Source organism: Aquila chrysaetos, chromosome 18 (assembly GCF_900496995.4).
Source record: "Aquila chrysaetos chrysaetos chromosome 18, bAquChr1.4, whole genome shotgun sequence".
In the NCBI taxonomy this organism is placed as follows: Eukaryota; Metazoa; Chordata; class Aves; order Accipitriformes; family Accipitridae; genus Aquila; species Aquila chrysaetos.
Genome location: NC_044021.1, coordinates 13,446,123 through 13,469,773, shown reverse-complemented (window position 1 = coordinate 13,469,773; position 23,651 = coordinate 13,446,123). Strand labels below are relative to the sequence as shown.

Sequence of the window (23,651 nt, the reverse complement as noted above, 5' to 3'; positions counted from 1 at the left end):
TCAGTGCGCTTATTCCCAATTCACTTACCGAGTATCTGAAGTGATAAGGATTCTCTTAACCTCGAGGAGTAACCTTGAGAGGCGTCCCTACTCAAGGGGAGATCCTGGCGTGCAGCCCGCTGCCGTGCTGGAGAGCTCAACAGGCTCTGGGCTCTCCACTATTTATGGAGTAAGATGATTGACTTATAGTCATACTTACATACCAGCCGTATTTCGGTTGGCCCATGCTCAACTAGCCCTCAGCTGTTGAGTGAGATGTATGGCCCTTAGCTATTGTGTTGTTATCTGTCTCCTCAGAGTCCAACTTAAGCCAGATGCAGCCACCACGACCACCACTGGTGGCTGCTGATTAAGAAGAAAAGGGGGGGCGGAGGGGGAGCACACCACCACACTCTTCCCCACAAACAACTTTTGTTACCACAAGACATTAAGATGTAACTCTTCTCCTCTACAAAAAGCTGAGAGCAGGAAGTGGGCAATGACAGCGCAGCTGAGCGAGTGATGAGATGATTAGACACATAACACTGCAGTTTGCAACCGCCTGCAAAAGCCAGCCACGGCTTGCTTTTTCCATCAGAGCCATCACCCATCACTGGATAGTAATGCTCTGCTGAAAGGTGAGGTGGAGCAGTTTGGCAATCTGAGCAAGTCCTCAGCTATGTTCACTTTCTCCATCGTAACCACCACCTTTCAGCACGTAAGTGTTCCTATACACAAGCTCCCACACACGTTTTCCCATGTCCTCCCATGCAATTTCTTGCCCAAGGCCCAGAGGCCAGCACAGCTGGGACTGAACAATAGACCGTAACGGCATTTCTCACCCCAGCAGGAGCCTTACTGATACTTCTCCCTCACATGCTGCAAGATGGATAGGTTTCATACTGGGACTGGCAGAGAGAAGAGGGAGAAGTAAAAGATGAACCTGAGCTTTTCATGAGCAAGCTACCCTGTTTATAAATGACCAATAAATGGGTTTGCCTTCTGTAGACTAAGACAGCTTTGTATCTCTGACATCTGATTGCCTTGCATAGGCTGGGATACTTTGGTATTAGTCAGGAGGTGGAGAAAGATGGGCCCCACCCTGAGGCAGTGTTTCTCTCTGCTTTTATGGGATAACCCTTCCTGGCAAAGCTACCACAAGGAACTCTCTGAGAAGACATGCTTACATAAATTTGTGTGGATGTGCTAGATGCTCTGATCAGCATTTACACAGAGTATGACCTCCCTTGAATGAAGACTGGCTCCTGGACTGGAATGTTTTCAGAACCTGAAAAAGCTGAGAGAGTGATGTCTGAGCTTTTCTCCTTCGGGAGATCTCATCCAGGTGGAAAAAGAGGTATGGGGCAATCTGCCAGAGGTTTTCATCAGTCTAGCAGACCAGCACAGAGGTAGCAGTGTGTGATATAGCCTGCTGGACAACTGGAACTACCTGACGAAGAGTGAGTGCCCAAACACAAACAGACTGTACAGATACAGGCAACTAGTCCATCTTGCCGATGTACGGACTGCCTGTGCAGCTGCTTAGCTGTCAACCCCATGCGCAATGCCCTGACCCACCTCCTCCAGGAGAACCTGTAGAAACCACAGTGATGACAGCTCTGGGTAACTCTGATCGAGCCTCCAAAATAGATCAGACAACGATGGGGTGTATAAAACACTTCCCAGTCGTTCAGCTACCTGAAGTTATTGAGCTGGTAAAGATCTTTGCAGGCAATTCCTTCTCAGGCAGGACGGGCTGCAAAGTAATTGTTATATCTTGCATTCTTTTTCTGAGACTATCCATGTATCAGGACACCTGGTTGCATATCAGCAAAGACCCCCAGAGGTCTGCAGGGTCTCACCTCCCATTGTTTTTTGTTGAAGTTAGTCCCCTCAGTACCTATAAAGATGGGCCAATGACTCCAGTTAACCCTCTGGTATTAAACTGTGTTAGAGCCCATTAAAGATCCACAGAGGGAGGGAAGCTGGTAAAGCCACTGAACCATTGTGTCTAAAGGCTTCTCGTGGGTTGGCAAGGTCAAGAAACAAAACAGAACTCCTGTCTCCAAATTCACAATAACCACTGTGCTGTTCTCTGGTGTTAGAAGAGCAGTATGCACATTAGGGGTTGCATGCTCCCATTTACAAATCTCTTTCCAGTTTCTTTCAGACCTGAAACACCAAGAGGAATTCTCAAGTAAAGTGCTCCCATTTTTTGAGGATACATAATTGAATTCCCTGTATATTGTGATCAGCTAGTAACATAGTCCTTACTAGGAACTAACATGTTGTCCAGAAGGGCAATCCAGAGACTGATTTCGATTTTTATTTTGATTTTGTGGCCTAAATGAATCTGTTCATTTCCATTCCTATCATTTATTGGAGGTCAATACTGTCAGTGAACACATAAAAGTGAACACAGACTGACGCCAGAGGTATTGCAGACATTTGACACAGGTTTTATAGTGCTTTATTCTGAACAGTAATTAGGTAAACCAGTACTGAACATATGCAGCAGGCAGTCTTTAGATAGAAATGAAACCTGATTACCATGATTTCATATGGAATTTGGAGACTGGTAATTACAATGTTAATCTCACTCAAATTGAAGTCCTTATTTCTTTCTCATGCCTCAGACATTAAGTAATTGTATGGAGTCTCCTTAATGCTGAATCCAGAACTAGAAATGGCAGATCATCTGTGCATGAAAAGGGTGGCACTTCCAATATTAATCCAACTGCTTTCTTCCCTAGAATTGCATAACATTCTTTTTCTCACGATATATACAACAGAGCTCCTTGTAGCTGCAGTGAACTGGTCCCGTCTTCCATATCTGAAGGGCAATGAGTCAAAATCCCACACAGCAGAGTCCAGCTTCCCCAATCTATGAACTGACGTAGCTCACGCTGAAGAGTCTTCTAGGTGCACATCTTGTCACCATGATTATTGCCCTTTGCATCCATAGGTCTCAGTGCAGCTGCTGTTTCACAGATGCAAACTCTGATGCCAGCCTGAGGTGTCTAGCTACGCTGCAGAACTTGGGCACTGTTTCACTGGGCATTGGCAGGGTCCGGTCGGGCACCGTGGACCACCAGAGTGTGGCCAGGTACGAGGGGAGGGCTATCACACCACGTGTCCACATTTTCCCCTTCTAGGCAGTAGGAATCCACAGAGCGTGGATCACGAGGGAGAGTGGTTTGGCTAGGAAGCAGGAATGTAGCTCTTCCTCTCAGAGCCCTTTCCAACTCCTGGTCTATCTAAAATGGGCTCTCAGTTCACTTCATTTTGGGAAAGAGATGTCATAGAGGAACAAAATATACTTGTTGCTGAGGCTGGGATACTTCTCAGTAAAATACGATGTGTTCTTCACAGTGGGAATCCTTCAGCTTAAGGGGATGAAACATAAGGAGATAAACTAGTTCTGCTGCATATGTAGAGTACATTGTATTACCCAGCTGATATATGAACCTCTTAGATTTCCTTTCAAAGATGATAGTCAGGATGCCAAGCTTTACAGGAACATGCACCACCATGGATGTAATTGTGCTTTTTCATAATGAATACTCCCTGCTTAAGGGGAACAGAATCGGCCTGAAAGAATCACGTTGCGAGTTTTGTTGTGCCTAAACAAAAATATAAATGGATGGTCAGCTTTAAATTCATCTTTGTGTTGCAGAATCCGATATCCTGGTACCTCTCGGGACTCGCCACCTTGTTCATTTACTTCCAAGGAGACTTTATGGATGATCTTTGACAAAACCACACCTTTTGTCTCACACATCTCAGAGAAATCTGATGCACTCTCATTGAAGACGTTTGTCATTCCCAGGCTTTCCAGAAGAGGCTTCAGGTCATAATCACCTTCCACACTAAACTTTGGAAGAAATACATTCACTTTGGTGTTGGCCATCATGCTGGGATTGGTCCACTGTAATAATGTCTCGGGGGTGAGTGCCTTTTCCAGCTGAAGACATAAAGGAACAAAGGAAATTAATAAGCAGTCCAAGGAAAGAGAGAAAAAAAAAAAAAAAGACCATTCCTGAACTTCCCACTCCTATCAAGCCCCCCCCCAAATAAAGTCCAAAAGGCAACCTTTGCTTTTGAATTCACAACTGTAGCATTCAGGGTTAACATACTCTGGGCTATATTGATGCAAGTATGATTTAATCCATAGGACAGGCCTCTGGAGCAACTCCACTGTATGTACATGCTCTGACTATTAGCCCCTTACAAGCTTTTGATAGGCAATCACCTCAACAACCATATGAAGGAACCTGAGAAAGGCAGTCCCTACCCAGGTTACAGCCAGCCAACTGGCAGAGCCAAAAGTCTTGATTTCTGACCTTACAGAGTAATGAAATTGCTGGTATTTGGGACAGAAAAAGACTCCAAATCCAGAGCCTGATCTCAATCAAACAGGCAGCTGTTTGAGCAATTTTTAGAAAACTGGGAAGTGACGAGGCAGAATTTGGGGCCACAACAAATTGGTATCAGGAAAGGCCTCACTTGCATTTTAAGATATATGTGTTCTGTAATTTACTCCTACATATAAAAGTACCTTGCAGCTGCAAAGGCAGATTCTTCCTGCCTTTAAAATTTATGGCCAGTTGCAGCAAATTACAAAGGAGACTTGTGTGATCATCTGTCTCCTAATCCTCAAACTTTGAAGAGAGGTGAAAATATGTTCTAAAATTTTCATAGAGAAATGACATAAGAAATGGGTGTTCTTTAGGAAATGCCCTATTCATTTTCGAATTCATGTGCAATTTTAATAAAAAATGGCTCATTTTCAGGCACCTCTGCTCAAAATTAAAACCTAGAGAAGTGTAAGACCTTAGTAAAATAAATCACAGATACATGTCAACTGAAAAAAAATGAGGACACTAGAGTAAATAATGTCAGCATTACTGAGTACCCAGTAAGTATGACTTTAAGCACTTTACTACAGCAAGAACAAAAATCTTAAGATGAAAATTATTTTGGGGGTCCAAATTTTCAAATTGATGCAGATTCCTAGAGTGCATCATGGGCACCTTCTGCACTTTACACTGTCTTCTGTGCATACCCTATCTAAAACAAAGTGTTGTTCACAACCTCACACTTGGCCACAGTGGAAACAATGATGTCACAAATATGAGATCAGGAACAGAGAAGCAGAATGAGAAGGCAAATTCACAGGAAACTTACTTACAGGAAACTTCTATATAGTGTCTAAATAAGGAAAACCTTCCATAAGCTATATGGCATTAGAAGTGGGCTGTTTCCAAGGGAAGCATCGTGCTAATTCTATTTTTTTCTCTCACCTGCTCCAAGCCAGTGGTCTCATCTTCAATCTCTTTGGGCAGCAGAATGAGCATGCTTATATGTTTGTTAAGGCATGGAAGCTCGAGGATGGCCACATTTAATTCTTTTACATAGCCCAGGCAAAAAGTAGCTTCCAGATTCATCATTTGCACTGGTTTAGTTTCAGTCTGTAAAACACAGAGGAAACAATCTAGCATTCCTTTTAATTCACAAATAAGATGGTGAGAGAGGGAAGTTTGTAAGCTTGCATGGAAGTGGTACATTCAGTTACCATCAGAGAATTTGTTGGCTTTCGTAGGTAATGAAACCAGCTGTAAGAGACCCTGTTGCCTTTTTACAGTAGGGAGCTTTCCAAAGAAAAGTGGAACAGAATTCTACTTAATACAATAGCAACATATTCGGGATGTGCCTTAAAAAAGAAATTTACCTAATATTGGTGGCCCTTTGTGCCTGTTTCACTGAGTGCTACAAACTGTACTGTCTACAGGGTAATTGCCAGTAAGTGTTAAGCACTGAGAACATCTCAACAGTGAAAGTCAAGCTGTTCATACAAATAATTGATATTTTGGTTCAGGAGCTGAAACAGAAGAAGAAATTTCAGGCTTACCTAAAGCCCTATGTCTTTGCTTTTCATGAATGAAACAAAACAAAACAAAACTCTTTATTTCATAGGGAAGATTTACAAACTGTTCTGTTCACCTGGAAACTCATTCAAAATTCAAATTCAGTAGAAAAATGTTACTTTAGGAAAAAAACCCGAGAAGTTTCACTTAAAAATGTTAGTGTTGATTGTATAATTCTAAAAACTTTTTAAGCTGAAACTGTTGGCTGATGTGGCAATTTATGAATATTTTCAGTGAACCTGAAACTCCAACTTTTCTCATGCACATATATATATATGTATGTATATATTTGGAGCATAATCTCTTTATCTCACAAATGTTGCCCAGCTTTATACCTTGGTTCAAAGCTGACTGTCTGACCACAATATTCATCACTGGTCACAGATTCCTGAAGGTGACAGCCCCAGGTGCTGCACCCACTCGGAGCTCGTGGCTAAGCAGGGCTGACACGCAGAGGGCTGCAGTCCTGCGCCTCACTGGAAAGAGGGAGATTCATGGGGCACCATCCCTGCAGAGGAAAGCTCAGGGCCAGGCACCTAAGGGGTATCCTCAAAGAGACCCCACGGGTGTAGATGTTTCATTAGCTCTGTGACCACGAGAAATGCGAAGTTTTGTGCTTCACCCCTGCTGGTTTTGGGATGCAGCCTCTGGTGCAGGCTGCAATCTCTTGGAAGAAGCTCGCTGTGAGACTGTGCATCTCCCTGTAGGCAATGGCTGCTTCTGATCACTTGTACTCAGCTCCCGTTGTCTAAATGTACTAACAGGACAGTCTGTTTTCACACCGAGCCTTTGAAAGATGGATGTGAAAGCACCAGCAAAGTTTTAAAACAACATGACAAGCAAACTGGTTTAGGGACCCTTGCAACAGCATATAGGTTTAGATAGAGTCTAAGAATGCCATGGTAATAATAAACATTTCTCATTTTCTCTTGTTGGGATTTCCTTAGCTCAAAGTTTGCATTTTCTTGAGTGGAAACAGCACTCGGTTTTGTTTCTTTTTTTCCAGAACATACCTTGTTGACTTTAAAAGGACATTCTTTGATCTCTGCCTCTGGGAACTTCTTCATCCAGTTTGTGACAAAATAAGCTGCATTAACTAGGAGGATCTGAGTCTGGTCACTTACACTATCCTCATTCAAAACATTCTCCATTTTGCCTGTGAACAGGTTTAAGATGGTTGTTAATACAAAAATACATTATCAGTATATCAATTGTTTCAACTGAACATGGAAACATTTCACTGAATTAAAAAATTTCTGTCTTGCCCCTCACAGATAAAAGATTTTAATTCTAATGGAAAATTCCAAAAAGAAGTACTTACTTAAAATTGCAGCTTAATGTTTGAAATGGGATTTGGGATCAAGGCAGATCTTCCAAATTACATGTTTTCTTGGCTTACATAGCATGGAATCAAAAATATGCCTACTGCTTTTGTTCAGTACCGTAAAGAAGGTACTGGATTTTCAGTGAAATTCAACAGGTGTAAGCGAAAAAGCATTTGTCATATGAAGAGCAAGACTTGAAGGGAAGTTCCAGATTAGCAGCTACTCATTTCTAGACAGATACATGAGAACAAAATAACCAGAATAATAAAAAATGCTGCTCTGATTACAGTTCATAGCCAAATACTGCTAGAGTCTTCAAAAAGAATATGGAAATGCTGTGCCCGCCCTCGCTCTGTTTCAGACCTGTTCAAGCACTGCCATAAAAGACACCGAATTCAGAGCACCGGGGAGGCAAGCCCTGCCCTCATGCACGGATTGCACTGGCAGGGCAAGGTGCTTCCACACGGGCACCCGTGCCAGCCTGGGAAGGACCAGACTCACGCACCCATGTTTTCATATTTGTGCCAGACGAGGGCAACAGGCAGCAACCGACCCCAGAGCTACCTCTGCCCAGGCTGCAGACAGGCTCTGTGAGGGTGCTGCGTGCTCGCGTGGGCCAGGGCTGGACCTCTGCCCCCCCCCAGACTGGGCAGGCTCTGCCTGGGGACCCTCACGGTCACTGGTGTGCATCTCCTGGGACCTGGCTCAGCGGTACTGGGGGAGAAGTCCCTGCAGCCCCATTTCCACAGGAAGGCACGCGAGAGACGCACGTCTGCTTGTGGCAGCCTTGCTGGCAAAAGCAGCTGAACTGAGCGAAGCTGAGCTATTAATTAACAGCCTGAAGTTCAGAGTCCAGCAAGTACTTCCCATTGCAATAAAACTTTTCAAGGAAACCAGGGCTTGGGTTAGATGCATTGATGTCAGATGTTTGTGAAGCTCCACAGCCAGGAGCTGTCGTTCTCCCAAATTGTCCCGCTGCAGTCAAACGTGAGCAGCTTTCCCCAAGGCTAATGCAAGGTCAGTCTCACATTTCCACCTTCAGAAATGCTGCAGTAGTAAAGTTAGTGATTTCGAAACAGGCTGACGTTGCTAATCCTCATGAATCCAAATAGTAGGTCTAGTCCCCTTGCTTTCACTATGTATTTACTTCTAAAAGCATTAGTAAAGAGGTGTCACAAGGACAAAGGTTTCTTTCTCCAAAGAGGCAAACAGCATCCCCAAGGTTAAGCTGTACTCACCGTCAGTTAGCTCTGAAAGACACTTGTTGATCTTCTGCCGGGTTTCCTCAGTTTTTTCTTTGAACTCCACTAGTTCCAGTTCAGATGGAAAAGGCCTCTTTGTGGAGTTAACAAAGTCCTGAAAGACACGAGGTACCAAAGTCATCCTTGGTTAAATGCCATCCACTCAATGGCTCTTTATAGACCCCTGCAACATCAGCATCCTGAGCTTCACCACAGGTTAGTCACCAGCTAAAGTAACTTTGGTATTGCAGGAGTGGCCACATTGCCAGAGTTTGAAAGGATAAAACTACTCTCAGTCCAGGCCTGGGTAAGAGAGAGGACTGAAATAAGGGCCACTGAAATAAGGCTGCTCACATCATGTCTGTCCTCACCAGTTGAGACATTTATTGCTGCGGATGGGTATTGGCCTTTGCTGTAGCAGAGGCTGAACAGCAGGCAATCTAATCATAGCATCATTTAAGCATGTTAAGTTTTCTGAAACATCACCTTTAGGCTGATGTTGTCCTTGCTTGGGGCCCTATTCAAAGGCAACTTCGGAGGTGCGGAACCCACAACATTTTTCTCAGTTATTTGCAAGGTCCATAAGTTATAAGGCCAAACACCACCTCCCTTACTTGTGTTGTTTCAATAGCCAGGCTTCTGCCTCCTCGGACAGCTTAAGAAAACTACAGCGTATGCAGTAATTACTTGGGTGTGTGAACTGGACACACACATGCACCGCCAACTGTTTTTAAAACTCCTTTTTGCTCATACTTACAATGCAAAGACCTTGATGTGGCATAGAAGTTATGTTGCATTCAAAACCTACTGAGCTACTGACCTAAAGCATATTAATGAAAGAATTAGAAGTGTTGTAATAGTTGCATAGCTTGCGGTCAAGCAGCACACTCATCCATCCTCCTACAAACTTTTATGGCAGCAGAGAATATTATGTTGTTCATCACCTGAGTCTAGTCAAGTAACAGCCAAAAGTGAGCGAATTTATTTTAAATAACATTCCAGTCTGACACCACAACCCGTCAACATGCTGGCCAAGCAATTCATAGCACCAGAGCTTTTCTGCAGTACTTACTGTGGTAGGATTAAGAGACTTGTCTACAAAGAGCCGTTTGACCATTTTCAGTGCAAAAAAAGAGCTGAGTTTGGAAACATCTGAAGTTACTGTTTGAAACCCAAAAGAAACATCTTTGACATCTTGCAAATGGAGTACCTGTTAAATAAACGTAATAAAATACTAAGCATCTTTTTTTATTATTATTATCTAAACATTCCTAACAGCTTAGCAAAAAATAATGCTAGTTTGTGTCAGAGCTGTGGCTTTTCGTATTTAACAACACAGCCTCTCGCTGTTGTTACTCAAAAATTATTTATTTATTTGACATCCTCATATAAATGTAAAAACCTGATCCTACCAGAACTTTAACCAAAAGCATTTCTTTCCTGTGAGCAGTCCAAAGAAATCAATAGAGCTGTTCATGCTGGTGATGTGGCTTAGTCGATTAAAACTCAGGGATGGAGTCATCATGTTTTCACCAAACTTACATTCTTGTCCAAAAACCTGGAGCTTTTAAGCCAGATAAATGAGGGTCCCAGTTAGTCTCCTTTCTAGAAGTGGGCTACACCTTTAAAAATGCTTAACAGATCATCAAGTTTTCTGATTGCTGTGACTGATACATGACATCACATGACATTTCAGCAAAAATTGATCAGATAACTATGTCTTTTCGTAGACAAAGTATGAGCTGGAGGTAAGGCTGCTGATCCACACATGGCCACCTCCCAGCTCCTGGGAATGACAAGTCCCAGGAAGTGCTGGGGTGACCTGAAACTCGCTGCTTTTACGTACCAGAGGCGAGAGGTTACTGCTGGTTTTGTTTGAAAATAACCCTGTAAATATGAATTGAACTTCTAATGCCTGCTTATTACAGGGTCTTTGATAGCGGCTGTTTCATTACAGGCAGCCTGCCCAACTCTCCTCCCCTGTCTCAAATTCCCGCACGAGGCATAGCGGGCACTAGTGACCTTCTTTTCCCTTTGTCCCTCGCTCCTGCTCTTTCTCCCTGAAGACATCATATCTTCCCAGACACAACAAATTGCTGCTCTGCCTTAGCCACCCCCCCCCGTGTCCTCCCCTCTCCTTGCTCAGTGGGAGCAGAAGGAAATAAGCTCCCAAGGACAGCGCACCCGGAGAGCTCTTATAGCCAAACTCCTCTTCTCAACTTAATTTCCTTTTCCTCCAGCACTTTTATTTCTTAGCATGTTAAGTGCAGAAAGATTCTGTGCCTGGAAACTGTGTTTGGGGAGGAAGCTATGCTACTGCAGCTTTTCTACCTGGGAAAGCTTTTGGCACAGGTTTGTTAACTGATATTCCAGAGTAAGCCTGCTGATCTGGCTCCTTTTGTATCTAGTATTTAAAACCCAAGCACGAACTCAGGGGCAGACAGGAGATACTACATTTAAGAACATACCAAGTTCTCCTTAGTATCTGTAGTCAGCACTTTTTATATACCACTTGAGAAATATGAAATATAAACGCACTTGTGTAACAGAGCTCCACTTATGGATGTGTACGTTAACTTATTATGGGATGGTTCAAAGCAAATTGCAGACACAAGTGAAAGCAAAATTAAGGGCAGGTTAATATTTTGAACTCTCCCATTAGAAAGACAACACTTGAATTTTGAAATGGTGAGGAAGCTGCAGGGTGTCATTTAAATAAAAAAAAAAAATCTAGAGTTAATTTTTAAATTTTTTTAAAAAACAATGCTGTTTGGAAAAATCTGCAATGCCTAGAAGATCTTAATGGATATATTGCTGCACAGCTCTGCAAATAGCACGAGACTCATTGTAATCTGTGGCATGAGTTGCGGCACAGGAGGCTGCGCTCAGGGGGACCCTTCAGTGAATGAGGAAGTACAGGGAGGAATTCCCAAAGGACAGAAAATATGTTCAAATATGTAGAGTGTCCCTCAGAGCTAGGTGATAATCAGCATATAAATGCATACTGAATTTGCTTCTCATCCACCTTTAGGTAACTGCAGAAACCGTGGGCACCCTCCTTGGGACACAAAGAAACTACACAGGTCTCTGCTTACACAGAGGCAGCAGAAGAGGCTGCAAGGCTGCCTCCCTGCACCACAGAGTGTGCTTGATAAACTGATTGCATCATGACTGCCATGCTGCATCACGGTGTTGGGAACCCTTTGAACACTATGAGCTGCTTCTAAGGAGAAACACGGTTGAAGTTGTGCCCTCTTCTACTGCACCCGCTTCCTCTTAGTGGTATTTCAGGAGAAAGCAGAAATGTCAGCTGCAGGCTGCTAAGCATACTTGCTGCTGACAGATAATGGCAAAATTATTTCCAGTCCTATAAAGTTTAGGCATTCTTGAATAATGAAAAAACATTATTCAGAAAATGCAGTGATCTTGACTGTGACTTGCAGCCACAATCAACACTACGCTAAAAGGAGACAAGGCTTTAATGCAACTGTTGAGGACTCTGCCATGTCCCCTTCCACTGTGTACACGCTTGAGAAAGCTTTTTCTTTAAGCCAGATTTTCAGCCTCTTTTGCTGTGTGGGGCCATGGAGTGTGGAACCATTCAGGAATTTCAGAGGGACAGTTTGCAGCCTGGCTTACAAGGGAACCAGACATCCAGTAGAATATTAACAAGAATAAATAAGAAAGCCACCTCCGACAGCCATATAATTTTGCAGCCACAGAACAGGATGCTGACAGCTTACCTGTTTCATTTGATCTGCAGTATCACCTTTCGTCGCTTTATATGCCAGAGCCAGAGACGTTGAGGTACACAGTGGGGCAAAAATAATATTGGCTGTTTTGTCCTTGTCGCACAGTTTTTTGAACATATCAACTGCAAAGGCAGTGTTAGCTAGTTGCAAAGCGTCCATGGTCATCCTGAAACAGAAAAGGGAAAAGAGAGATGACTCAGAGTGTAATCCTAGCTCCTGCTGTGGTGGGGCTGGGTCAGAGCACTGAAGGAGGCTGGACACCAGTACGGGGACTGGGCAGCTTGAACGTTCGGGGAGAGGAGAAGAGGGCCTGGCTGAGCCCACTCAGCTTCAGAGCACACTGGCAGCTCCTGGGGAGCAGGGAAGGTCTCATCCACGCCCAGCCAAGGAAATGTGAGTGGTTCGGTAATAGCCATCATCTTCAGGTGACAGCTGGCAATGCCACGTGTTACATGGAGCCAGTATTACCAGAAGCACTTGGGGAAATCTGGGTAGGTCAGGGCGACCCATTCATATTGAGTCAAATTGGATCACATATGAATTTAATCTCTTTTTAATTGATACTCTTAAAATGTGCCAACTTAAAAGGTACTTTGCCTATGCTCTGGGCTCTCCTGGCTCTCAGACAGGCCTTTAATAGTCTCATAATCTTTCCTGTCTCTTGCTTCATGGCTAATTGTTCACTGAAGCTTTAGCTTTGGTACGTGTCCTTCCTCTAAGGGATGATTCTCCATTCTTCCTAGCCTTGCTAGAAGTCTCCAGAAAGCTGTCTGGTCCTGTAGGTTGAGATTGTCCTCGAAACTTAAAGGAAGACTCCTAAATAAATCCTGCTGCGTGCCCACTCATCACTTACACTGTTTTAACTGTAAATATTTTCTAGCCATTCTTAATAACTGCAATTGCCACAGGGCTGCTAGAGGATCTCTGCAGTCAGGAATGGGAAGGGTGGTGCCCAAGGGACAGTTGCTGCCGTCCATGCTCTGGGAAAGCCAGAGAGTATTCCCATCTTCCAGACTGCTTTCACATACCTGAAATTGCACTTTGGTATAAGCACGTTTGTATAGATTCAAGCTAACAAGGGTGAACCACAGAATTTCAATCAATAGCACAAGTCTGGCTTTAGACCAGCAAGCACACAGAAGATGACCCCTTTGGCATACTGAATTTGACACTACTCTGCACCCCAATATCATGTATCCTTAAAAAAAGGGCAATCTATTAAAAATGGTGTTAAACAGCTCCACCAAAGCTATTGACAGAGACAGAAAGGAAATGGAAAAGATGAATATTGGGAAAGGCTTCAAAAGGCATAAGATTTCACACAGAACTTAAAAGGTGTCTCCAGTATTTGCTCTCTTCAGGAAAAATGGCAAAATATTGGAATAAATATGGTGTGGAGGGGTCATCTTAAAAAGTGTGTTCTTATCCAGACGCACACCTATCTACATTTGCATTTCAGGCTCTGATACTGAAGATCTAGGGTCCTATTTTATCCTATTATGAAAAGGAAAGTCAGTTATTTCTTTCATTGGTAGGAGGTTTGCTAACCTTTGAGAAACACCTTAAGGACAGTGATTTCTCTCCAATAACTGATTACTTGATACTGCAGTCTCAAACATTTACTTACCTAGTTCGTATCATTTGCATCCTAGCCAGGAAAGATCTCACTGGGTGAAAGCAGAAAGGTACAAGGAGGCAGAAAGGGGAAGAGGGAACCTATGGGCAGGGAATTGTCTCCAGCAAGGTACCTTTCTTGACCGTTCACTCTCATCCTGGTTTGGAAAAGTGTTTTGAATTAGAACACTCTCCTATTTGAATGTATGTGTCATACTGCCCAAACTTAGCTGAACGTCTGACACCATTGTACACAGAAGCTGTGGAGCAGTTGTGGTACTTGACAGTAGTGAATGACTTCCAAATAATCTGTGGTATTTATACATTTTTATGGGAGTAACAGAATGGGTGCGTCATTTGCCTGTGACACAGTAAAGAAAACACTTTGATTTACTCATAAGGCCTGTTTGATTAGAGAAGGCCTTTTACAAAATAAATGTCTTTATTTTTATTTTAATTAACTTATACATGGTCTTGGATCTATTTGGTAAGGCAACAGGTTTATTTGGCAACTGGTTTGTTTTGAGGTAAAAGATGCTGTATTAAAGGTTACTGAAATGCATTGCACAATCTAATTAAGTAAAAAAAAAAAAAAAGATACTGGCATAAACCCAAGGCTTTTTAAATCCATGTTTGAAAAGCATACCTAACCAGCACTGCACTCTTGCGAAATGCTCTGACTGTTGGTATTAGCAACAAACTGTTTGCTAACAAATCCCCTCCCACTGGAAAAAAAAAAAAAAAAAAAACGGAATTTGTATTGAAGAGGGGAAACACTAAATATATATCACTGAAGAAAGTTATCCCCAAGGAAAAATATAGAGTATGCTTTGCAACATCTAGAGGCTTTGCCAGAACTCCGAATTCAGAATGGGTCTGGCTGGACTTGTCCAGCTTCCAGTAGCCTGGCAGTGCCCAGCAGCTGCTTGGTAAAGAGAGATTATCCATGTGAGATCCCATTTCCCAGTGTCAGCAGGCGTCCAGCTGATGTCAGAGTGAGGTTCAGGAAACGCATCTCAGAGATCTTGGGAAGTAAAGGGAGAACGAAGCGCCAGCCCAGCACTGCAACCATCTATCTCCTTTACACGGTCACGATTTCTCATGCATGAAAGCAACTAATTACCAGAAAAGTCAATCTTGCCAGAAACCATGGGCTCAGCACACACCTTAAAGGAGGAGAGCTTTGGGCAGAACAGTGGCAAAAGACAGTTAAACAAATTTGAAAGACTGAGACTGCTGATGAGGGAGTAACTTGGAACAACAGGGGCAAAGGAGCAAAATGACTTTCTGCTCATCCCAGACGTGCACCTTTGTGCCTATGCATGTCTTAAATACACTCCCTGGCATAGGCTACTTATCTTATCTTCCCCATTACCTCAACCATTCACACATGAACACACAATACATATGTATACGTATACTTTGTCTCCTTCTCCCTCTCTCTCTCTGCCCCCGCCCCCCCCAGCTAAAATTTGAAGATCTGGGGCAAGTATCAACTTCCCAGGTATTTCTTACTGAGAAGCTGGTGGAAAATTACCCAGGGAACCAAGAATGTGTCATTCGACATCTACCACCCTCAAGAAGACAAACAATATGAAGAATCTCACAATGCAGAATGAGGCATGCAGTTTACCCGAAAAAAATCTTATTTGCTAGTGGGGTAGAACACAATTCTTTAGTGCTGGCTGGCCTGATATTATTCTATTTAGGCCACTGGATCTTCCTTACAGACTAAAAATCAATATGCAATCATAACCACTAAAAAATACTTCTTGTTCCTTTCTGGCTTAATATTGCAAATGCTATGCTGTAATTCTAACATTAGTATTTTCAGTTATATTGGCAAACCTAAAGTGATTTTAAGATGTGTATGTGCTACCTGTGTTTCACTTCCTTGGGTTGCAAGAGATTCAGAGTTAGAAAATAAAATAGGAAATTTTGCAAAATTGAATGCAACTCTTCTTCCTTATGCCAGTGAAAAGCTGTACCATAGCTTAAGAACTCTTCTTTTCTGACCTCACTGGTAATTCTGATACCGTTCATGTTGCATCACTTTCTAAAAAGTTTGGATGTTCCTTTTCAGTGAGGAACATGGGAGGTATTTCATGGTGATCCTTTTATTTACCTTTTGTTCATCCAGTAACTGCTGATACTCTGAGATTCTTTTGTGCTGAGTGAAACTATTTCTGGTAGTGGTAAAGCTCTCCATTCCTACAATTTCTTTCTTTTAGTGCTACTATTGAAATAATGCCCATTCAGGGCATTTTGTTAGGACAAAAGCTCAGTTTCTCCCTTAACCTTGAATGATGGGATGGATAGCAAAGCATAATCTCTATCCCACCATCTTTTTCAACTGCACCTGGTCAGTCAGTTTTTTATGCTCCATTTATTGATGTGTGATATTTAGGGTTCATGACATTCATATTCTTGAAAAGCATTTACTGTATTAAATATTACAAAATCTTAAATCTCATTAAAGCCTTGATTGTCCCAAGCCTTCCGAATCCATTAAAGCCAGTTCCAGTCAAGTGAGAAGGGTAGAAGCTCCCATCAAGAGGAAAGCCCATTAGCAGACTTAGAAATCAGACGCAGCTCCTGAGTGAGTAATCACAGGGAACCCTCAAACAGGGAGGAGTCAAAAAATTGAAAATGAAATTTTAAGAAGGCCGGCTGCATGGATTCTTGCTGAGTGCCTCCTTTCCCGGGAAAGCGGTACGTCAGCATTTCTAGAGAGGCCCGCGGCACTGGGGCATCTTCTAAGCATAGGTAGCTTGTGATCCACCCAGCTTTGCTTAAAACTGTGACTCTGCCACAGCATTATAGAAACACTTTCAGATTCAGAAGGGAGCTGAAAGGCTACTGAGCCAGTTCAGAAAATCCTGATTTAAACTTGTTTATCGGTGTAAGACACCATTTTTGCTTCGTCACTCTTGAATGCAACAACAACAACAAAACAAACAAACAAAAACCAACAGAGAGGCTTTGTTTAGTATCTGCTTACTAAGACAAAAGCTAAATATAGCTTATCTTCTTCAAATATAATCAGGAGAATAGCAACGCCTGTGTGGAAATGTCTGACAAATCAAGTTAGCTATACAGTAGGGATAATCTGATAAAGCAGAACAAGTATTTATTTTATTCCTTTCTCAGTTAAGCAGTCCTTCCAGGAGAAGACCCCTGTGGCAGATAAAGTGTGGACAGTGCTGGCCATCCAGTGCTGGGGCAATGTATTGGGTTTACAGCTCGGGAGCTGTGACTGCCAGCGCTGTAGTCTCTCCAGTTCAAACAAACTTGCACCAAGAGGATAAATGATATGAAACAGCCCACACGCATGTTTCACGAGTGAAGCATTAATATCTGAAACTAGCTCAAGCATTTAACATGACCCCACTTCAGCTCTTACTCGGTGAACACAACACATAAAGGAAATAAAAACACTTCTGTGAGCCTTTTCTGCTTACTTGTACACAAATGACAACTCTCCACCTGGCAGACTACCTGGCTACGCAACAAGGACACAATTTCCTCTGAACAGACATTTCTTTGAGGAATGCAAGACATCAGACTAATGTCAGAGCAGAGCGTCTCGTACGGTTAGGGAAAAAGCATTGTCAGCAATATAGCAGGGAAAGTCACTCCAGGAAGGAAAGAGAGAAACGAGCCACCGCAATATGCTTTGTTGTACCTCAATAGCCAGTGAATTCTTCAAACTAAATGGTCGCACTGAAAATAAATTGGTAATTAACTGGACCTAAGTTCCTGCCCTTCACTTTAAACAAGTGTGGATTAGTCACTTGATTCATAACTGAAAGCAAACAGAGCAGAGCACACACACCTCTGCAGAAAATGAGAGGAATATTCCTCTGTAACAGAGACTTACAAAACAGTCTAAATCCTACTTTGACACATGGAGCATTTTCACGGCATCGCACACAACCTGCTTTCTCTGATACGGGGAAAGCCATTTGCAATAAACCACCATATTTTAATAACTCCTAATGCCCTTCCTGTCTCACCTGCCAGATCCTACTCACGGCTTCCAGTGAATCTTTTCAGGGGGGGAGAAATATAGCATAGCAAAAGCAGTAATTTTGGGATGAAACCAAAACGTTGTAGTTTGGTAAGGCTTTTTTGCTCCTTTAATTCCACGCAATACCTTTTTGTACAAATTTCCTTATCCCACTCCCTCTTTGTGATTACGTTTCACAGTGGAGATTTGTTAACTATTAGTTAGGTATTTATTAAAGTATCAGAGGGAAAAAAAAAAAGCTGTACTTACTTTGCAAGGCTATAATCCTGGTAAACGAATCAATGAAATGGGTACAGTGCGAAGAACTAGCTACCCGCGGTGAAACCTTGCCGAGCAGAAGACTCTGTTAGCTTCCCTGCTCATTGACACCACTCCCTCTTTCCCAACCTTAATTTGTGCACACACACACTCCCTCTCACTCTTGCTTTCTTTTTTTTTTTTTTCCCTCTTAATCATTCTTCATGGGCAACTCCTACATTGGAGGAGCAAAATGATTCACACCAGAGTTGTTGTTGCCTGCCCAGCTACTAAAGACAACAACAAGCTCCGGCAGGAAAGAGCAGCCTTTGTGCATTGCCTTCAGCAAGCGCACTACAAAAGGCACCAGGCAAGAATGAACGAAGACTACGAAGGAGAGAATGCAGGAGTGCATGAGCAATTAAAAGACCTTCTGAGCAAAACCAGCACTCCAAGTTGCATTGGAATTGCCGCTATTTGCAGAAAAACTGTAACTGTGAAAAAGATGCTCAGGAAGACAACCAAAATGCGTAGGAGCGCGTGGCTGGGCACTTTGCATCTGTATATGCATTAGGACTGTGTCTTAACTCTGTCTTTGTAAGGGGCATGTGTGTGTATGTGGTTGCCTTAAAAGCCCAAGGCCAGACTGGAGTTAACGCTCAAGGAAAAGTATCTGCCCTTCTTGTTGCTATAAAGCAAGAGCTTCCTCCCTTAGGCAGCCAGGTCCTCTGCAGGGGAGCAGCCTTCCCTGCTGCTAGCTGTCCCCAGAGGCGGGAGGGGAACAGAAAGTCCCATCCCTTCACCTCCAGGACGGGGACCACGGGGTTCATGTCATACAGTCCACGTTACTACTGGTGAACACGGCGGGGTGGGAGAAGAAAGCGAGAGGGAGAGGCGATGGGGCAGCCCACCAGGTCCATTTTTATTTGAAAGATGTACGCGGTCCTTAGCGAGGAAGAGGTGGGCTGCCCCTGCTCCACGCCATTCCCCGGTCGGGCAGCTGGGCCACCCGCAGCGGGGAACTCCTGGGATCACTCCCTGGGAGGCCGTGGCTGCACCTCAGTCCCCATGAGGAACCGTGCCACGCCGCAGGCACAGCTCAGGTTCACACCTCAGTCACCCAGGTGGCCCTGCATACTTCTAGGCTACGAAAGATAAATGCGAGATAATTGAGTTCGCTTTCAGGTTTGCAGTGCTGGCATGCCCAGCTGCCCAAATGAAAGGGTTAGGAAACCAAAGGATGTGTGCTCACCAAGACGGTGCCTCACTGGTGACAGTGGGAACCGGGGACCTGTCATCTCCTCCTGGAAAGACACGTTCCTGTATTGCTTTGAGCACAAACCACGCCATACTGCGGTGTCCTAATCCTGTTTCCTTCCAAAAGGCTCCTAAGCTCTTATTACCCAAAGGAAACTATATTTTACTTTCTGCTGTGATGCAGATGGGGTTCACTTTCCGTCATTACCAGACAGCAAATTTAAAATTTGTATGCTTTGCCATAAGTGAATTCATAACAAAGACAGGGTGTGGATGTGTTTAAGCAATTAAAGTAAGATAGAGGTCAGCTGGCTAAACTGGGCCATCTGGGCCATCATTGCTATGTATCTAATTATGCCTTCTGTAAGAGAAATTTTGATGAAAATCCACAACAATATTGGCTGCCAGTCTCTTCTCAGGTGTCTGTAGGTAATCTGTAGCCAAACACTGCTGTCTCTGCGGGAGCAAACTTTCCTTCAGACCCAGGTCTACCAAGTATGGTCACTGTGAAATGGCTCAGGAGCTTCTGGATAAGCTGCAGAGAGGTGGACAACAGCCAGACTGCCTTAACAGAGACACCACAACTCACCAGATCCATTTCCTTGCTAGTGATAGGTGGGAAATAGAGATATAAGTAGGTGCATCAGTTTCTTTTAAAGGTGAGAAATTAATTGTTTCTGGTCATGGTGCCATGAAACTAATAATCACTGCTGCAATTGTGATGCTTCAAATGAAGGAGTCCACACTGGCACTGGTAACTGAGCGGCTCCCAGGGCAGTCCTGCTTCCCCTAAGAATGGATATTTTGGGCTCATTTGCTGTTGGAGGTAATGTTAAAATAACTGTGGCTTCCCGGTAGCTTCTTATTCATATTTATGGCAACTCCTGACATATGACTGAGTCTTACTTATAGCCCAACCAGGAAGATGTGGAAAAGCAGAAGATGCTGACTTGAAAAGTAGAAGATGCTTAACCTAGGTAGCTGAGGTTTGCAAGGGACAAGAGGTGAAGCAGTTCTCCCCCAGTCCAGGAACTCTCTTTCTCAGTCTGACTGAATGACAATCACTTGCATCAGCTTCCCTGTCTCCTGCATTTACCGTTCACTAAATTAGTCTTGTTCCGTTTAATCTCAAAGTATTTTCAACACACACCTATTATGACCTGTATTTCTATCACCAAGTTAAAAAAAAAAAAAAGAGCCAGTAACAGGATTTTTCCTTATCAAAAAATCAAAACTATTTTTAAGCCCCCTGTAAGTTGGACACCTCCTAGTGTGATACTATCTCAGAAAATAAGGTAAATAAATAAGGTAGAAACAATGGGTGTGTGACATGGAACACTTTGAATATTGAAGTCTGAAGCCTTGTAACGCAGACAAGTTACAGTCTACTGACAAAGTAATGACCAAGCTCTTGTCCTCACTCTTCCAGGTCTTCAATAGCCCAAGGAAAAACACAAACTAAGACATTGCTGGACGCTAGGATCCAGCAGTTACCTGTGTGTGTCCGTCTACGAAGCTGCAAGCCGGACACGCTTTGTTGCAGAAAGGATGCAACCAGCCAGGTGACGTCCCTGTTACTCAGCCTGCTTTCGGCCCTCACTCCCCCGGCTCTCCCCGCCACTCCCTCTGAACACCTCCTAGGAACACTGTTCCTACATGCTGCTGGAAAGGAAGGAAAAACAGCCTTTTTCTCTCCACTCTTTGAACAAGCTCATTTGGGGAGAGGGAATACTCCTCCTGCTCAGCACAGCATGAAGAACTATTTCAACTATTTCAGAGACTCAAAGCGTCCACTGTAGTCGGGTTTTTTTTCTTCGCCCAAACTCACTAATGTTCGGTGCATGTCTGATTGCAATTAATGCTGTCATGCTTTGCAGACCACATGGGAAATCATCTACAAGTGGGACTGAATAATGAATAGAACAAACTGGTGCATTCTTTCTATGCTGCCAGTCATGAAAGGTCTTCTAATTGAGTTACAGCTTTCACAGTAAGCTTTGGATCTTGCAATGAACCCAGTGATAGGAGGTGATTTGTACACTTTTATTTTGATTCAGTGACCTAAAATTTTAATACAGTTAGAAAAACGCAAAGGGTAAGATTGCAGTGTCTGTAAACAGGTACACACAGCAGAACTTTTCACATTCCTCACATAACATGGGTCTAGATTACTATTTAGCAACAGGAATAAACAATAGCCAAAATATTTTTTATTTTCATAAGAAATGCTCGCAAAGATCACACAGACCGTTATAAACCACAAGTTAATTTGAAATTAAAATAACACTTACAATAATGAAGTGTTACTCTATGGTTCCATTGAGAGAGACACAAACTGAACAGTAACAAGCTGTCTCTTTCTTCCCAAGGCGTTTGCACTGATACGCATAAAAGATGGTGTCACATAGCAACACACTGATTCAACATGTATGGTAGCAATACAGTTCTCTTCAAACATGTCTGCTGACGTAGAAGTATTACTCACCAGTGATTACTTCTAATAACGGACAGGAAATTAATTTCTCATACTTACATGTGCTCACTTTTGGGTTTTTTTTTAGTGAGGCTGTTCTGGACTTGGGTATACAGTTCATTGGGAAAAAAATTAAGTAGGCAACCAAACAGCTGACATCTTTCAGTGAGAACAAAGGCTTTAATCTGGCAAATGGGAAATGAATGAGCCCATGTGCTGGAATCAAGTTGTTGAGGATCTGACTATTTTCCCTAAAGGCGTTGCTCCCAACACTTAGCACCGGGCATAATCCTTGGTGTAATACAAATAAATCAGCTTAATGAAGAGATAGATTTGATTGACTACGTGGAAGAGCCTGTGAAAATAGCCTCGCAATAGGACTAGGAAGTCAAAATATAAGGGGAAATCCATCTATGTAAAAGACAGAAAACCCTGACACATTATTCTGAAACTTTATCTTTTTCCCACTGTACAAAGACTAAGATCAACTTCTGTGAAACAAAAGCAGAGAGGCAATGCTTTGGATTAATTACTTCTCACTAAAGCATCTGTGATCCACTCCTTCCAGGAAGAAAAAATTTTGAACCCATTGCTGTGTGCACTGCTGGTTCAGGTTGCCATCTCACGGGGACACAGATACTCTTTTTGCTTTGTCACTGATGCCCACAGTTATTGCACCAGCTTCCTTTGCCAAGCTGAAACTATAACTCAAAATCACCTGCCTTACGTTTGTCCCAGAAAAAAATGCAAATTTGTCATGTTTCCTCAGTAATTTTTTTTCCATTTAGTGATATTTTCAAATCTTTGAAGTGCCACTACCTAGTATTGTTTAGGTGAATGGATTCACCTTATTAAAACCACTTTACCACAGGAGTACGGTTAGTGAGGATGCTTTCTCTACATATCCACAATTTATTGTGCTTGATTATAGATCTGTGGAGGACCTCAACTAGTGAGTTATTGGCAGCATAATAATCCATCAGTAAGTTCCTAACTGAGCACAGGAGCAATTTTAGAATTATCCTCTTTCACCCAGCAAAATAAAATCTGTATGGGGATAGGATGTTCCTGTGCCTAGATCAATGTGGAAACTCTAAAGAGAGAGGAGACCACATTGACATAAGGTAAATTAGCAGAAGTACATTTCCCAAGAGGAGTAAAGGGACCAAGCAGCCCTCTCCCTCAGACACCAAAATAGTTTTAATGCAGAGCTCCAGCAGTTTCTGGAAGGGATTACATGACCTTCACTGCCCACCATAGCAAACCTGACTCTGACACACAGCTTCTCTTCCAGCTCTGTGTTTGTATTACTCCCTTAAGTGTCTCTTTATAATGTACAGAGGCAGGGGGTATGAGAATTAGGGACTTCTTTCCCTAATTCTTTCTTTTATCCATTGTCATCATTAGATGAGTCACTTTCTTCTGTAATCCAAGTAGATACGTGTCTGTGTGATTAATGTGGGTGAAGGCACACACTTTCCCAGAGTTGCTTAGTGCAGTTTCACAGCCTGAATATATGTGTATTAAAGGAAAATAAAAATTTAGAATCAATATTTGCTGAAGATTTCTCTGGAAATGGGCGTGCCTTTACAGGCTGAATTTTCTCCTGCTGTGTGTTTTCAGTGGAGGATGGAGTGAAGGCCTTTGTTTATCCCTGAATGCAGCTAAAATGAGGTGTGAACATGTTAATTCTTGCTTCTCGGGTTGGTATTTGGCAGATCTGTTAAAGGCAACCAAATCACAGCCTGCATTCTTATGTACTACTTGAAGGAACACACCCTGTACGTTGTTTGTATGATCAGTAAATTATAGAAGT

At 42.9% G+C, this 23,651-nt stretch overlaps 2 protein-coding genes and 1 long non-coding RNA gene across 4 annotated transcripts in view; 1 reads left to right on the top strand and 2 right to left on the bottom strand.

Annotated features, from left to right (window-relative positions):
- The window catches only part of LOC115353015 (serpin B12-like), a 17,655-nt gene extending 17,355 nt beyond the window's left edge, over positions 1 to 300 (bottom strand). Inside the window, exon 1 of one of the 2 annotated variants that reach the window (XM_041118280.1) lies at positions 29 to 300. The gene's annotated coding sequence lies outside the window, so the exon portion shown is untranslated. The remainder of the gene's footprint in view (positions 1 to 28) is intronic. The other variant, XM_030041918.2, reaches the window with a different exon arrangement.
- LOC115353017 overlaps positions 1 to 23,651 on the top strand; it is a 27,981-nt gene extending 4,330 nt beyond the window's left edge. Inside the window, exons 2-3 of the long non-coding RNA XR_003927374.1 lie at positions 12,583 to 12,590; positions 20,792 to 23,651. This is a non-coding gene — a long non-coding RNA (uncharacterized LOC115353017). The remainder of the gene's footprint in view (positions 1 to 12,582; positions 12,591 to 20,791) is intronic.
- Positions 2,432 to 18,346, bottom strand: SERPINB5 (serpin family B member 5). Its single transcript, XM_030041920.2, has 7 exons — positions 18,118 to 18,346; positions 12,216 to 12,390; positions 9,545 to 9,682; positions 8,470 to 8,587; positions 6,920 to 7,062; positions 5,283 to 5,450; positions 2,432 to 3,943 (listed from the first exon to the last, which is right to left on the bottom strand). The coding sequence occupies exons 2-7, from the start codon at positions 12,387 to 12,389 to the stop codon at positions 3,551 to 3,553; spliced, it is 1,134 nt and encodes a 377-aa protein (XP_029897780.1). The 5' UTR covers position 12,390; positions 18,118 to 18,346; the 3' UTR covers positions 2,432 to 3,550.

What these genes read in the sequence shown, in the direction of transcription:
- SERPINB5 (XM_030041920.2), bottom strand. Translation starts at nt 12,389, where the DNA reads ATGACCATGGACGCTTTGCAACTAGCTAACACTGCCTTTGCAGTTGAT. An exon ending in GTCCTTTTAAAGTCAACAAG is followed by an intron (nt 5,451 to 6,919) that starts GTATGTTCTGGA and finishes TGTGTTTTACAG; the next exon opens with ACTGAAACTAAACCAGTGCA. An exon ending in AGACCACTGGCTTGGAGCAG is followed by an intron (nt 3,944 to 5,282) that starts GTGAGAGAAAAA and finishes TTATGTCTTCAG; the next exon opens with CTGGAAAAGGCACTCACCCC.